Source organism: Miniopterus schreibersii (genome assembly GCF_964146895.1).
Source record: "Miniopterus schreibersii genome assembly, chromosome: 20".
Classification (NCBI taxonomy): domain Eukaryota; kingdom Metazoa; phylum Chordata; class Mammalia; order Chiroptera; family Miniopteridae; genus Miniopterus; species Miniopterus schreibersii.
Genome location: NC_138122.1, coordinates 8,733,054 through 8,745,202, shown reverse-complemented (window position 1 = coordinate 8,745,202; position 12,149 = coordinate 8,733,054). Strand labels below are relative to the sequence as shown.

Here is a 12,149-nt window from a genome sequence, read left to right as displayed (position 1 = left end):
TCACTCTAAAATAAAACTAATGAGCCCGACCGGGCGTGGCTCAGCAGTTGAGAGTCAACCTAGGATCCAGAAGATCGGGGTTCGATTCCCAGTCAGGGCACATGCCCGGGTTGCGGGCTGTAGCTGATCAATGACTCTCTCATCATTGATGTTTCTATCTCTCTCTCTCCATCTCCTTTGAAATCAATAAAGATATATTTTAAAAAATAAAATAAAATAAAACTAATGAGTTTGTAGGAACTTTTACAAAATCATAAATATAAAATCACAATAATAGTTTTTAATAGCAGATGTAATGGAAGTTACATTCTTCCATCAAAGCAAGTGGTGATCTCTGTGACGGAACAAAGTTAAGTACTTCAGAGCGGTATTACCAATGGACGTGATGTTGCTTTAAGACTTTTCTTTGTATATGCACGATAACTTCTTGAGTCAGGGAAGAGTCATTTTCACAAAGCCACATTTGCTAATGGACTTGGCATCTTTCAAGATCTACATTCCTTTGGTATAGAACCTAAAACTTAAGTTTGAGAATAGTTCCAATTCTACACAGTAAAAACGTATACTGCTGTTCCTTAAGCTGAGCAACTGTCAGCATTTTGGTTTGTATCTCTCATCAGCCAATATTAAAGGAAGAAATTTAATTCCCTCCTTTTGCATCTGAAAGTAAGAAATGTTGATTTCTCTTCTTACCTGCCCATTAGCTCAATCTTTGAACAAACAATGAGAAAAAAAGTACCATTGGGTATCGTTTTTAGGTGCTAAATAAACAGACAAAGAAGAAAAGACTGAGACTTGGCTCTCAAGAAGCTAAGAGACAAACAGGGAAACAATTATGATTGAATGTAATTAAGTGATATGTCAGTGATAAGCCATGAGAATGGTTCAGAATGACATTAAGTCCCGACTTTTGGGGGACGTGTATTTGCATGGAGTAGGGAAAGGAGAACAGGAATGACTTCTCAGAAGAAATGGGAGACGCTGAAGCTAAAATTTTCAAAGATAAGTACAGTCATTTAAGTAAAAATAGATGGCATGCCAAGTTAAGAGATAATGGGGTATAAAAAAAAACTGGTGCTTTTAATTAAAAAACGATTAACACAGTTAAGGATGAGGCTGGAAAGGTAGCAGGGACTGAGCCAACACAGAGAAGCAACTTCAGGCATTTACCTCTAAGGTCAGTTCATCGGGGGCCCGAGCAGTGTACCTCTTGATAACGTGGGCAGCACCGACAGCAGGAGTGTTAATGGACGATTCTTCATGTACCAGAAGGTGATTTCCCTTATTATCAATCTATAACAAAAAATGTACTATGAGATGGCGAAAGACATGGGACTTGCAAAGGTTTCTTTGACATTCAATTTGATTTAGGAAAACTATCACCCAAAGAATATTTTTTTTAAAAACACACATCATTTATAGAATACTTAAAATATGCCAGTCACTGTGCTGTGCACATAACATAGGATTTAATTTAATCCTCAGAACTCTAAAAGGCACTAATTGTCATTATTTAAAGATGAAGATGCTAAAGCTAAAAGTTGCAACGGATAAAATAATCTGTCCAAGATCACACAGACAATAGTGAAAGTGCCAAGATCTCAATGCAAACGGACTTGGCTCTAAGTTCTACAACTTTTCTACTTCCCTTCCTGCCTTCCAGTTTCCAATGCAAATTAAGAAAAAATATCTAACATAGTTACTGGGTACTGTATCACCCAAGACTTATACCATTTTTCTATTTTGTTTATTCCACATACAAGCGAACTTACATGATATTTGTCTTTTGCTGCCTGACTTATTACACATAACATAATAATTCTAGGTTCACCCATGTTGTCACAGATGGTAAGATGTCGTTCTTTTTTATGGCTCAGTCACAGTCCACTGTGTGTACGTACCATTCAACTAGCAACGGATAGCTGGGCTGCCTCCAGATGCTGGCTATTGTAAGTAACGCTGTAATGAGTGTAAGGGTGCGCATATCTTTTCTAATTAGCGCTTTGGGTTTCTCTGCCTAAATAGCCAGAAGAATTTCAAGGTCATATTTTTAAATTAATTGCAAGGTTCTATTTTTAATTTTCCAAAGAATCTCCATACTGTTTTCTATAGCGGCTGCACCAATTTAAAATCCCACCAACACTGCACAAGGGGTTCCCTGTTCTCACCGTCCTCGCCAACACTCGTTGCTTCTTGATTTATTGCTGATGGCCGCCCCCACAGGTGCGAGGTGAGAACTCATTATGGTTGGAATGTGCATTTCCCTCATGACTAGGGTGTGAGCATCTTTTCATTAGTCTACTGGCCATCATCTGTCTTTAGAGAAATGTCTATTCACGTCCTCAGCCCATTTTTTAATCGGAGCGTTCTTTCATGTTGTTTTCTTTTTTTGGTGTTAACTTGAAGACTTCCTGATATATTTTCGATATAATGTGTTCTGTGGTTGGCAAATATCTTCTCACATTCAGTAGGTTGTCTTTTCATTTTGTTGATGCTTTCCTCCGCTGTACAAAAACTTTTTAGTTTGACGTAGACCTATTTATTTTTTCTATTGTATCCTTCACTCAAAAAAACGTATCCAAAAAATATTGCTAGGAACGATAACAGGAAGTTATTGCCTATGTTTTCTTCTATGAGTTTTACGGTTTTAGGTCTTACACTTAAGTCTTTAATCCATTTGAGCTTATTCTTCTATACGGTGTAAGATGTCTAGTTTCTCTCTTTTTTTGCATGTCTGTCCAGTTTCCCCAGTACCACTTATTGAAGAGACTGTCTTTACCACACTGTATATTCTTGCCTCCTTTGTCATGGATTAATTGACCATATAGACATGACTTTATTTCTAGGATCTCTATTTTATTCCATTGAACTATGTCACTATTTATAACAATAAAATGCTGTTTTGATTATGGCCCTGTAGTATAGTTTGATGTCAGGTAGCATAATACCACCAACTTTGTTATTCTTTCTCAATATTGCTTTGGCTATTGGGGTCTTTCTGGTTCCATATAAATTTTAGGATTATTTTTACTAGTTCTGTAAAAAACGCCATTGGTATTTTGATAGGGATTGCACTGAATCTATAGATTGCTTTGGGCAGTGTGGACATTTTAACAATGTTAATTCTTCCTATCCATGAGCACAGTATATGCTTCCATTTATTTGTATCTTCTTGAATTTCTTTCTTCGATGTCACAGTTTTCCAAGTGTAAGTCTTTTTCACCTCCTTGGTTAAATTTATTTCTAGATATTTTATTCTTTTTGATGCAACTGTAAACGGAATTGCTTTCTTAATTTCTCTTTCTGATAGTTCATTATTAGTGTATAAAAATGCAACCAATTTCTGAATATTAATTTGTATCTTACAACTTTACTGAATTCATTTATTAGTTCTAATAGTTTCTTGATGGAATTTTTAGGGTTCTCTGTGCAAATAATGACAGTTTTACTTCTTCCCTTCCAATCTGGATGCCTTTTATTCTTTTTCATGTCTAATTACTATGGCTAGTACATCCGATATTATGCTGAATAGAAGTGATGAAAGTGTACATCCTTGTCCTGCTCCTAATATTAAAGGAAAGCTTCCAGCTTTTCACCACTGAATATGATGTTAGCTGTAGGTTTGTCATATATGGCCTTTATTATGTTGAGGTATGTTTGTTTCCTCTATCCCCACTTTGCTGAGAGTTTTTTTGGTCATAAATGGATGTTGGATTTTGTCAAATGCTTTGTGTCTGCATCTATTGATATGATCATGATTTTTATCTTTGATTTTGTTTATATGGTGTATCCCATTAATTATTTTGCAGATATCGAACCAACTTTGCATCCCAGGAATAAATCACACTTGATTGTGGCACATGACCTTTTCAAGTATTGCTAAATTCGGTTTGCTAATATTTTGTTGAGAATATTTGAATGTATGTTCATCAGGGATATTGGCCTCCAATTTTGTCTTTTGTAGTGTCTTTGTCTGATTTTGGTATCAGGATAATGCAGGCCCTCGTAAAATTAGTTTGGGAGCCTTCCTTCCTCCTCAATTTTTTTGAGTAGTTTGAGAAGGACAAGTATTAATTTTTCTTTGAATGTTTGATAAAATTGCCTGCCAAGCCATCTGGTCTAATATCCGTTTGTTGGCAGTTTTTTCATTACTGATTTGATTTCATTAGTAGTGATCGATCTGTTCAGATTTTCTGCGCCTTCCTGATTCAGTCTTGGATAACTCTATGTTTCTAGGAACTTATCCATTTCTTCCAGACTGTCCAATTTATTGGCATATAATTGTTTTTAGCATTTTCTTATAATCCTTAGTATTTCTGTGGTGTCAGGTGTCGCTTATCCTTCATTTCTAGTTTTATTTATCTGGGCCTCTCTCTTTTAATCTTGACACAGTTTCTTTTGCCATCCCTTTACTTTCCGTGTGTGTCTTATGACCTGAAGTGGGCCTCTTGTAGGCAGCATATGCATGGGTCATGATTGTTGTGCATTCAACCATTCTATGTCTTCTGATTGGAGCATTTAGTCCATTTACATGTGAAGTAATTACTGACAGGTATTTGGTTACAGCCATTTTATTAATTGGTCTCTGATTGTTTTGTAAGTTTTCTGTTCCTTTCCTATTCTCCTGCTGTCTTCTCTTGTATGTTGATGACATTCTATAGTGTTACGTTTAGATTCCATTGTCTTTTATTCTTATATATCTTTGTGGTTTGAGGTTACTGTGTGCTTCATATATACCAAACTATGCTTATGGCAGGCAGTCTATTTTACATTGATGGTAGCTGAAGTTCAAATACATTCTATAATCACTACAATTTCTATTCATCCCTTCCATGTTTACATGTCATTATTTTTTACTTGTTTCATGTGTGTTTGTGTGTATCCCTTAATTTTTTGTTGCAATTACACATGATCTTCCCACTTTTTGCCTTTTAACCTTTATAATAGCATTATAGTCGGTTGGTTCAGTACTTTTACTAAGTGTTTGCCTTTGTCAGTGAGAATCTTTTTCTTTCTTATATCGTCTTACTCACATTTTTTATCTTTTCTACTTAAAGAAGCCCCTTTAACATTTCTTGTAATAATGGTTTAGTGCTGATGACTTTTTAGTTTTTTCTTCTCCGGGAAACTCTTTATCTCTCCTTCCACTCTAAATGATAGCCTTCCTGGGTAAAGCAATCTTGGTTGTAGGTGTTTGCTTCTCATCACTGAATATTTCTTGCCAATCCTTTCTGGCCTGCAAAGTTTCTATTGAGAAATCAGCTGACAGTCTTATGGGAGCTCCTGTGTAGGTAACTAACTGCTTTTCTCTTGCTGCTTCTAAGATTCTCTCTTTGTCTTTAACCTTTGACATTTTAATTATGACGTGTCTTAGTGTGGACCTCTTTGGGTTCATCTTTTTTGAGACTCTCTGCACCTTCTGAACTTGTGTGTCTTTTTCCTTCACCAGGTTAGGAAAGTTTTCAGTCATTATTTGTTCAAATTGGTTTTTAATCCCTTGCTCAATCTCTTCTCCCTCTGGTAGTCAGCCCTATGATGCAAATGCTGGTATGCCTGATGTTGTACCAGAGGTCTTTTAAGTTATCTTCATTTTCTGAAATTCTTATTTTTCTTTGCTGTTCCAATTGGGTGTTTTCTGCTGCTTTGTCTTTCAAATCACTGACTCAATCCTCTGCTTCATCTAATCTGCTGTATGATTCCTTCTAATGCAGTCTTCATTTCAGTTATTGTGTTCTTCATTTCTGACCAGTTCTCTTTTATTTTTTATCTCCATTTTTACGTTTTCTATGTCTTTGTTGAAATCCTCACTGAATTCATCTATTCTTCCCCTAAATTCATTGAGTCTCCTTATAACCAGTGTTCTGTACTCTATATATGGCAAACTGCTTATCTCATTTCATTTAGTAGTTTCTCTGAAGTTTTGTCTTATTCTTTTATTTGGGACATTTATTTCTGGTCTCCTCATTTTGCTGACTCCCTGTGTTTGCTTTTAAGTATTACATAGACCTGCTATGTCTCCCAGTATTAATAGAGTGGCCTTATGTAGAAGGTGTCCTGTGGTTCCCAGTGATGCAGTCTCCTTAGTCACATAAGCCAAGTGCTCTGGGGGTGTGCCCTGTGTAGATTGTGTGTACCTTCCCATTGTATTTGAGCCTCAATTGCTGTTCATAAGCCAGTGAGTGGGGTTGGCCCTCAGGCTAACTGCCTTTGAGGGCTGACCATGAATACAGTGAATAAACTATCGTGCAGGAACTGAGCCCATAGAAAGTAAGTAGCTTTAGCAGGGCTCAGGTGGCTGCTGAGTAGTCCATCCTTTGAGTGCATCATTTGTGGAGAGGGGTGAGTGGTGCTGTGGTGTGCTCTGAAGCTGGCCACCAGGTGTGTTGTTTCTGGAGCCTCTTAGGAGGGGCTTTGGTGAAAATCAAGGTCAGCCATCACTTGTGCTGTGCTTAAAGCCACTTGGTGGAAGGTACAAAATGATCTAGATTTTTTGCCACTTGTGTTGGGTTTGAAGGTGCTAGGGAGAGGCTACACTGTGTACTGAAGTTGGCTGCCACTTGTGCTGGCCTTGGGACCCTTTGGTGGGTACCACAGCGTGAGTTAAGACCAGCTGCCACTTGTACTGGACTTGTGGGCCACTTAGTTGAAGTTACTTCCCAGTCTAAAACTGGCCACCACTTATGCCAAGTGTGGAGTCACCTGATGGGAGTTACAATGCAAGATGAGAATTGTTGCTGCTTGTGCTGGCCTTAGGGGTCACTTAGCAATAACTACGAAGCATGCCAAGGCTAGAGCTGCTTGTTTGTGGTTTGTAGCTGCTTGTTTGCAGTTTGTAGAAGTTTGAGATATTTTGGGAAAGTCCATAGCATGAGTCAAGGCAGGCTGCTTAGGTAAAGGAGTCGCTTGGGGTGGGATCTCAGGATATCACTAGGACAGGAGAACAGTGTGAGCCAGATTAACTGCCTCGAGTTCTGCCACAATAACCCTGGTCCTGAAGTTAATCAATTTATTTCCTTCCCATATGTCCCTGGCACTTTCCAAGCTGTTGCCCCTGTGCTGGAGCTTATTAGCTCAAGTGAGTTTGTGAGTGAATGAGTCTATGCGTGGGCCCTTTAAGAAGAGCACCCTGGTCCCTTTTTCTTTCTCAGATGCAATCCCTGCTGGTTTTCACAGTAAACTGTTATGGGGGCTTCTCTTCCTGGCACTGAAACTCTGGGCTAGGGAGCCCAGTGTGGGGCTGGGACCACTTGCTCCTAAGGGGAGACCTGCAGAGCTGAGATATCCCTCCCAATTCTTAATCACCACACCAGGGGTGTGCGACCTGCCCGTTCCACATCTCCACCCTTCCTACCAGTCTCCACATGGCTTCTTTTTTGTATCCTTGGTTATAAAAATTCTTTTCAGCTAGTATTCAAATGGTTCTCAATGATGATTGTTCTATAATTCAGCTGTAATTCTGATGTGGTCATGGGAGGAGGTGAGCACAGAGTTTACATGCTCCACTATCCTGACCAGAAGTCACGCAAGACTTATTCTTAAATCAGTTCCTTTAAAAGGCTAGTAGTATCTTATTCATAAATAATTTTTAAATATTTTCAATTACTAAGTAAACTGAAAATATATACACACCTTTCAAAATGTATACATTAATATATTAAACACCAAAATAACAGGTATCATTATGACTCATAGAACAAAATCAAAATTAGTTTCCTGGATTATCAAAGAATGATTTGAGATGATAACAAATTATATGTTATTGTGTCACATATAAATCCTTCCAAAAGATAGAATAAGTTCAATTTCTTTGATTCCTAAAACTTAATACCTATCAAAATGAAATAATATTGAATTTCTTAAGTAGATAATTTAAAAATAAACCTTACAAAGAGGTGAATTAGATAATACCTCCATCCAAGTAAGGGCAGGTCCACAGTTGATCTTGTTGCCGGCAATAGCTGAAAGGCGGGACAGGTAAGCCATAAGCATCTGTGTGACGGACTGGAAGGAAAGAGAAGATTCAGTGGTAACTCAGAGTGAAGATACTCTACTCTCTGCAAGAACTGCTGTAAATGGGTTGTTTCAAGGCAAAAAGCAAATCTGCAGATTTTTTTCACATTTTAACAGTTACAGAGGATTCTTCACAGAGCCAATAGTTCCATGAACTGAAACTATAGGCACTTACACAGGAATTCCCTGTCTTGTATAGAACTTTGACTTTTAACCCCTCATCATCAGGGGACAGACTATTTTATAGCTTCTAATTTTACTGCTTTTTCTTCCTATTTCTGTATTGGAAATATAAAAGATAATGATAGCAAAGACATACTTAGCTTCTGCCCAGCTTCTCCCAGCTACCCTCAACCTCTTTCTCCATGACATGCTGCAATTTTCCAGCTTCAGCACAATAGCCATGTTCACACCATGGGCCAGCTGATGGGTCCAGGAATATGACACAGCACCAACCAGCCTAACAAGAGTTACTGCAGGAATTAGGAATTATGATACAAAATTTCAGCGCAGTCTGGTTGCTGTCTTAAAACAAAAATGTGGGACCTTTTGGTAGTGACCATGTTCTGAGACAGTGTGACAGAGAAAAATGCAACAGAGAGACATAGATGGAAAATGGAGAGAGAGACTTCTGGGTTTTCCACGATACAAAAGAATCTGTGGTTTTACGATGTTCCCGAGACTCTGCTGTAGTGTCAGTTCTTGCATGACTGATGATGTTGCTCCTTGGCCCTACATACTTAACTGCCTTGGAATTAATTACACAATTGAAATGGCTTCCCCTCAGGACATGGAAGATATTTGGCACTGTTCTCAAGCATCCACTGTAGCTGCCGAGGACTCTAATGCTGATACAATTCTTGTTCTTTTGAGAAAATCTGTTTTTGCTCTCTAGAAGCTTTTCAGGTTTTCTCTCTGTTTTGGCATTTTGAAATTTTACTACAGGTTTCTAGAAGTATGTCCTTTTACTCATGATATTCGCACTTAATGGGACCATTTAATCTGAAAATGTGCCTTTTTTATCTTTAGGGGATTTTCTTATATTAACTTTTAGTGACTTCCAATGAAAACACAGTACGGACTTCTCAATTTATTCTCCATGCTTCCCAGCCATTTTCCCCAAACTTTTTATCCCTTTGGGGCTGTATTCTTATAAAGCTTGATCTTTCAGCTCACTAATTTTCTCTTCATCTCTGTTGGTTCTGTATGTAGTCCAGCTATTCAGATTTACTATAATTAAAATTCACTTAAATGACCATATGTTCATTTCTAAGATCTCTGATTTATTTTATTTTTGTAAAATTCTCTCATTCCATGAACGTGATGGCTTCGCTTTCTCTCTGAGTATACTAATGCTCCTCAAAGCCCTCTGCTTGCTCTTCTCAGTTATTTTGTTTACAGACGTGCACTTCTTAACTGATGGGGATGTTCTGAGAAATGCATCCTTAGGCGATTTCATCATTGGGCGAGCATCACAGAGTGCATTTACACAAACCTAGGTGGTACAGCCTATTGCTCCTGGGCTACAAACCAGTACAGCACGTTACTACTGTACAAAACAACACGAGATTAAATCAAGCCCAAGAGAAAATGATGCAATCAAGAGACACGGCAAATATGAGACGAACGAGGCTGCTGCCTGCATAACACGGCACGCTGTTTTCCAGCAAACAATTTTCAAGCAAAAAGAGGACACTCTAAAACAACGATAAAACGTATATTATAATAAATACATAAACCAGAAATATAGTTGTGTATTATCACTATCAAGTATTATGCACTGTACACAATGTGTGTGCCATCCTTTTATGTGATGGGCAGCGCAGTAGGTCTGCTGACACCAGCATCACCACAAGCACGTGAGTAATGCACTGAGCCACACTACGGCAGCTACTGCGTCACAAGGCCACAGAAATTTCAGCTCCCTTATAATCCTGCGTTCCACTGTCACACACGCGTTCCGCTGTCGGCCGAACGTTGTCACGCAGCACCACTGCTGCTATTTTTACCTATAAGAGCTCTCGTTTATCTGTCTTCTGCAGTCTTCTTGTACACGTAGTTTATGCTGTATTTTCTTGTCCTCATAATTCTTATCCCATCTACTTTCAAATATGCCTCACAATTTTTTATTCCCTGGTGGTTCTTTTGATTTTCTGATGTTATAAAAAAAAAAAAATCCCTTCCCTTTTAAAAAATTTCTTTAAATCTTCTATATTTTTAGTAGAAATATTTGGCAGAAGTGCAGGTGGATGCACAGACCTAGCCTGCCATCACAAACTAAGCAAAGAGTGTTGTTTTATTATTTATCTATTTGATTATTACTGAAGTCAATGTCTTCCCACATTTTTGCTTCAATATTTTATATTCCCTTTGGAGAACACTCTGCTCATATACAGTGCTCATTTATATATTGCAATATGAGGTATTTTTGTTATAAAATTATACATTGAACCTATTTTACTAAACATCCCACACAGCATTACTAATTTTTCAGTCATGAAATAATTACATAATCCCAGGAATCATCCTGTGTGTTCATTATAAGCTTTTATTTGGTAAACAAGCAAAAATTTCTGCTAACTTATATATAGTAATTACCTCTGGACTGTCCTTCAGGGCATCAGAGCGGGGAAGCTCTGCGAGCTGGGAGAATCGTCGGTCATAAATACACAGATGAAGATGTTTGTCAAGTACTCGAAAATCTTCATAACTTCTTTTAACAATCCAACTTTTGCCCTATGGGGAAGAAAAAAAGGCTCCTATAATTCGTCTCCATTATGAACCTTATTCTAAAATGGTATTTTATTCAGGGGATTTTATATTTTCTAATGGAAAGCTTCTATTAACTTAATAATAAATAGTTAAACTCCAAAACAATGTAGTGAGTTACATTATATTGGACGGTCAATAGTGGAAAATAAGATCGAGCTCTCACTAACCCTCTTCCTACCACTCATTAAAGCCTACTGGCTCTTTGGGAACAACGCTGTTAGATGTTAAGACAGCATGTGACCCTAACCCTACAGAAAGAACCTTAAAATAATTCTGAGTGAGAGAAAGTAACAAAAACTAAAGAAAAATCAAACCAGGTTATTGATCAGTTACCACGAACATTTTCTGTGACTGAGACTGGAAATACACTAAAAAATTAAAACTACTTAAGTCTTCATCTGCAACAATTCGATATGCATCTATTACCTAGAATGCATTCTCTCTCCCCAATTCTCAGGCTTTCTTCCTTTCCTTGCCCAGTCTCACAGGTTCATTAAAAATAAAAATCCACTCATAGAGCATTTTATTACACACTGTCTTCTAATTTTATCTTGAATCTATCACTTCCTATAGCCATAGCTTAGTAAGGACTGACACCACTTCGTACCTGGAATATGCTAACGCTCCTTGCCTGTGATCTCCCCGCTCTCCTCCCCACACTACAAAACAGAAGGCTTATGGAGCCACACTGACACAGGTCCTTAAAGAGCTCCGGTGGCCCGCCATGACGACAGGTCCTGACAGCAAACCACCTAGTGCTGCCCCTCAATATAATTTTATACAGAGACTTTCATTTCAAACATCTGGAGGGACTCGGAGAATAAGCCTCCGGAGTGACCAGCCACCTCAGAATGGGGACAACGTAGCTCTTCTCCATTTTCCTCCGCCGAATGGGGCAGAAACTGAAGCAATCACTTCCCAGGAGAGGTGCTGAGCTCTAAACACAGGTATATCAAAAACTCCATGGCAAACCTGTCTAAGCCTACTTTGGACTGTGATTCTCCATTACATAGCATCTTCTCTCCGGCAGTCATTAGAATGAAGTAAGAGAACAGATGTGGCAAACACTTTTAAAGAAAGGTACCCTTCTTTTAAAGAACAGCGTTCCAGTCGCTATTCTACGAAGTGCTAGCGCAATCCCTCTGGAGTGGGGTCCAGGCAATTCTGCAGATCCCCTGAATGATAACCGCTGATCCACGGGATTAGGTCCAAACAGATCCACACCTATCACGGCTCTCACGACCTGGGCCCCGTCTAAATCAGAAGCCCATCGCACCCACTACTCCGCCACGCGCACACTTTGGTTCCTGTTATGCTCAGTCGCTTCCACTTCTCCCACTCCTGAGAGTATGTTCCCACTCTGGCCC

At 38.6% G+C, this 12,149-nt stretch overlaps 1 protein-coding gene across 2 annotated transcripts in view; it reads right to left on the bottom strand.

The window, feature by feature from the left end:
- Positions 1-12,149, bottom strand: part of ARHGAP32 (Rho GTPase activating protein 32) — a 212,551-nt gene that overhangs the window by 65,245 nt on the left and 135,157 nt on the right. For both annotated transcript variants that reach the window (XM_081123638.1, XM_081123637.1), the window contains exons 6-8: positions 10,609-10,746; positions 7,909-8,001; positions 1,171-1,293 (exon numbers count right to left, since the gene is read on the bottom strand). In XM_081123638.1, coding sequence (XP_080979764.1) covers positions 1,171-1,293; positions 7,909-8,001; positions 10,609-10,746 — 354 coding nt within the window. The remainder of the gene's footprint in view (positions 1-1,170; positions 1,294-7,908; positions 8,002-10,608; positions 10,747-12,149) is intronic.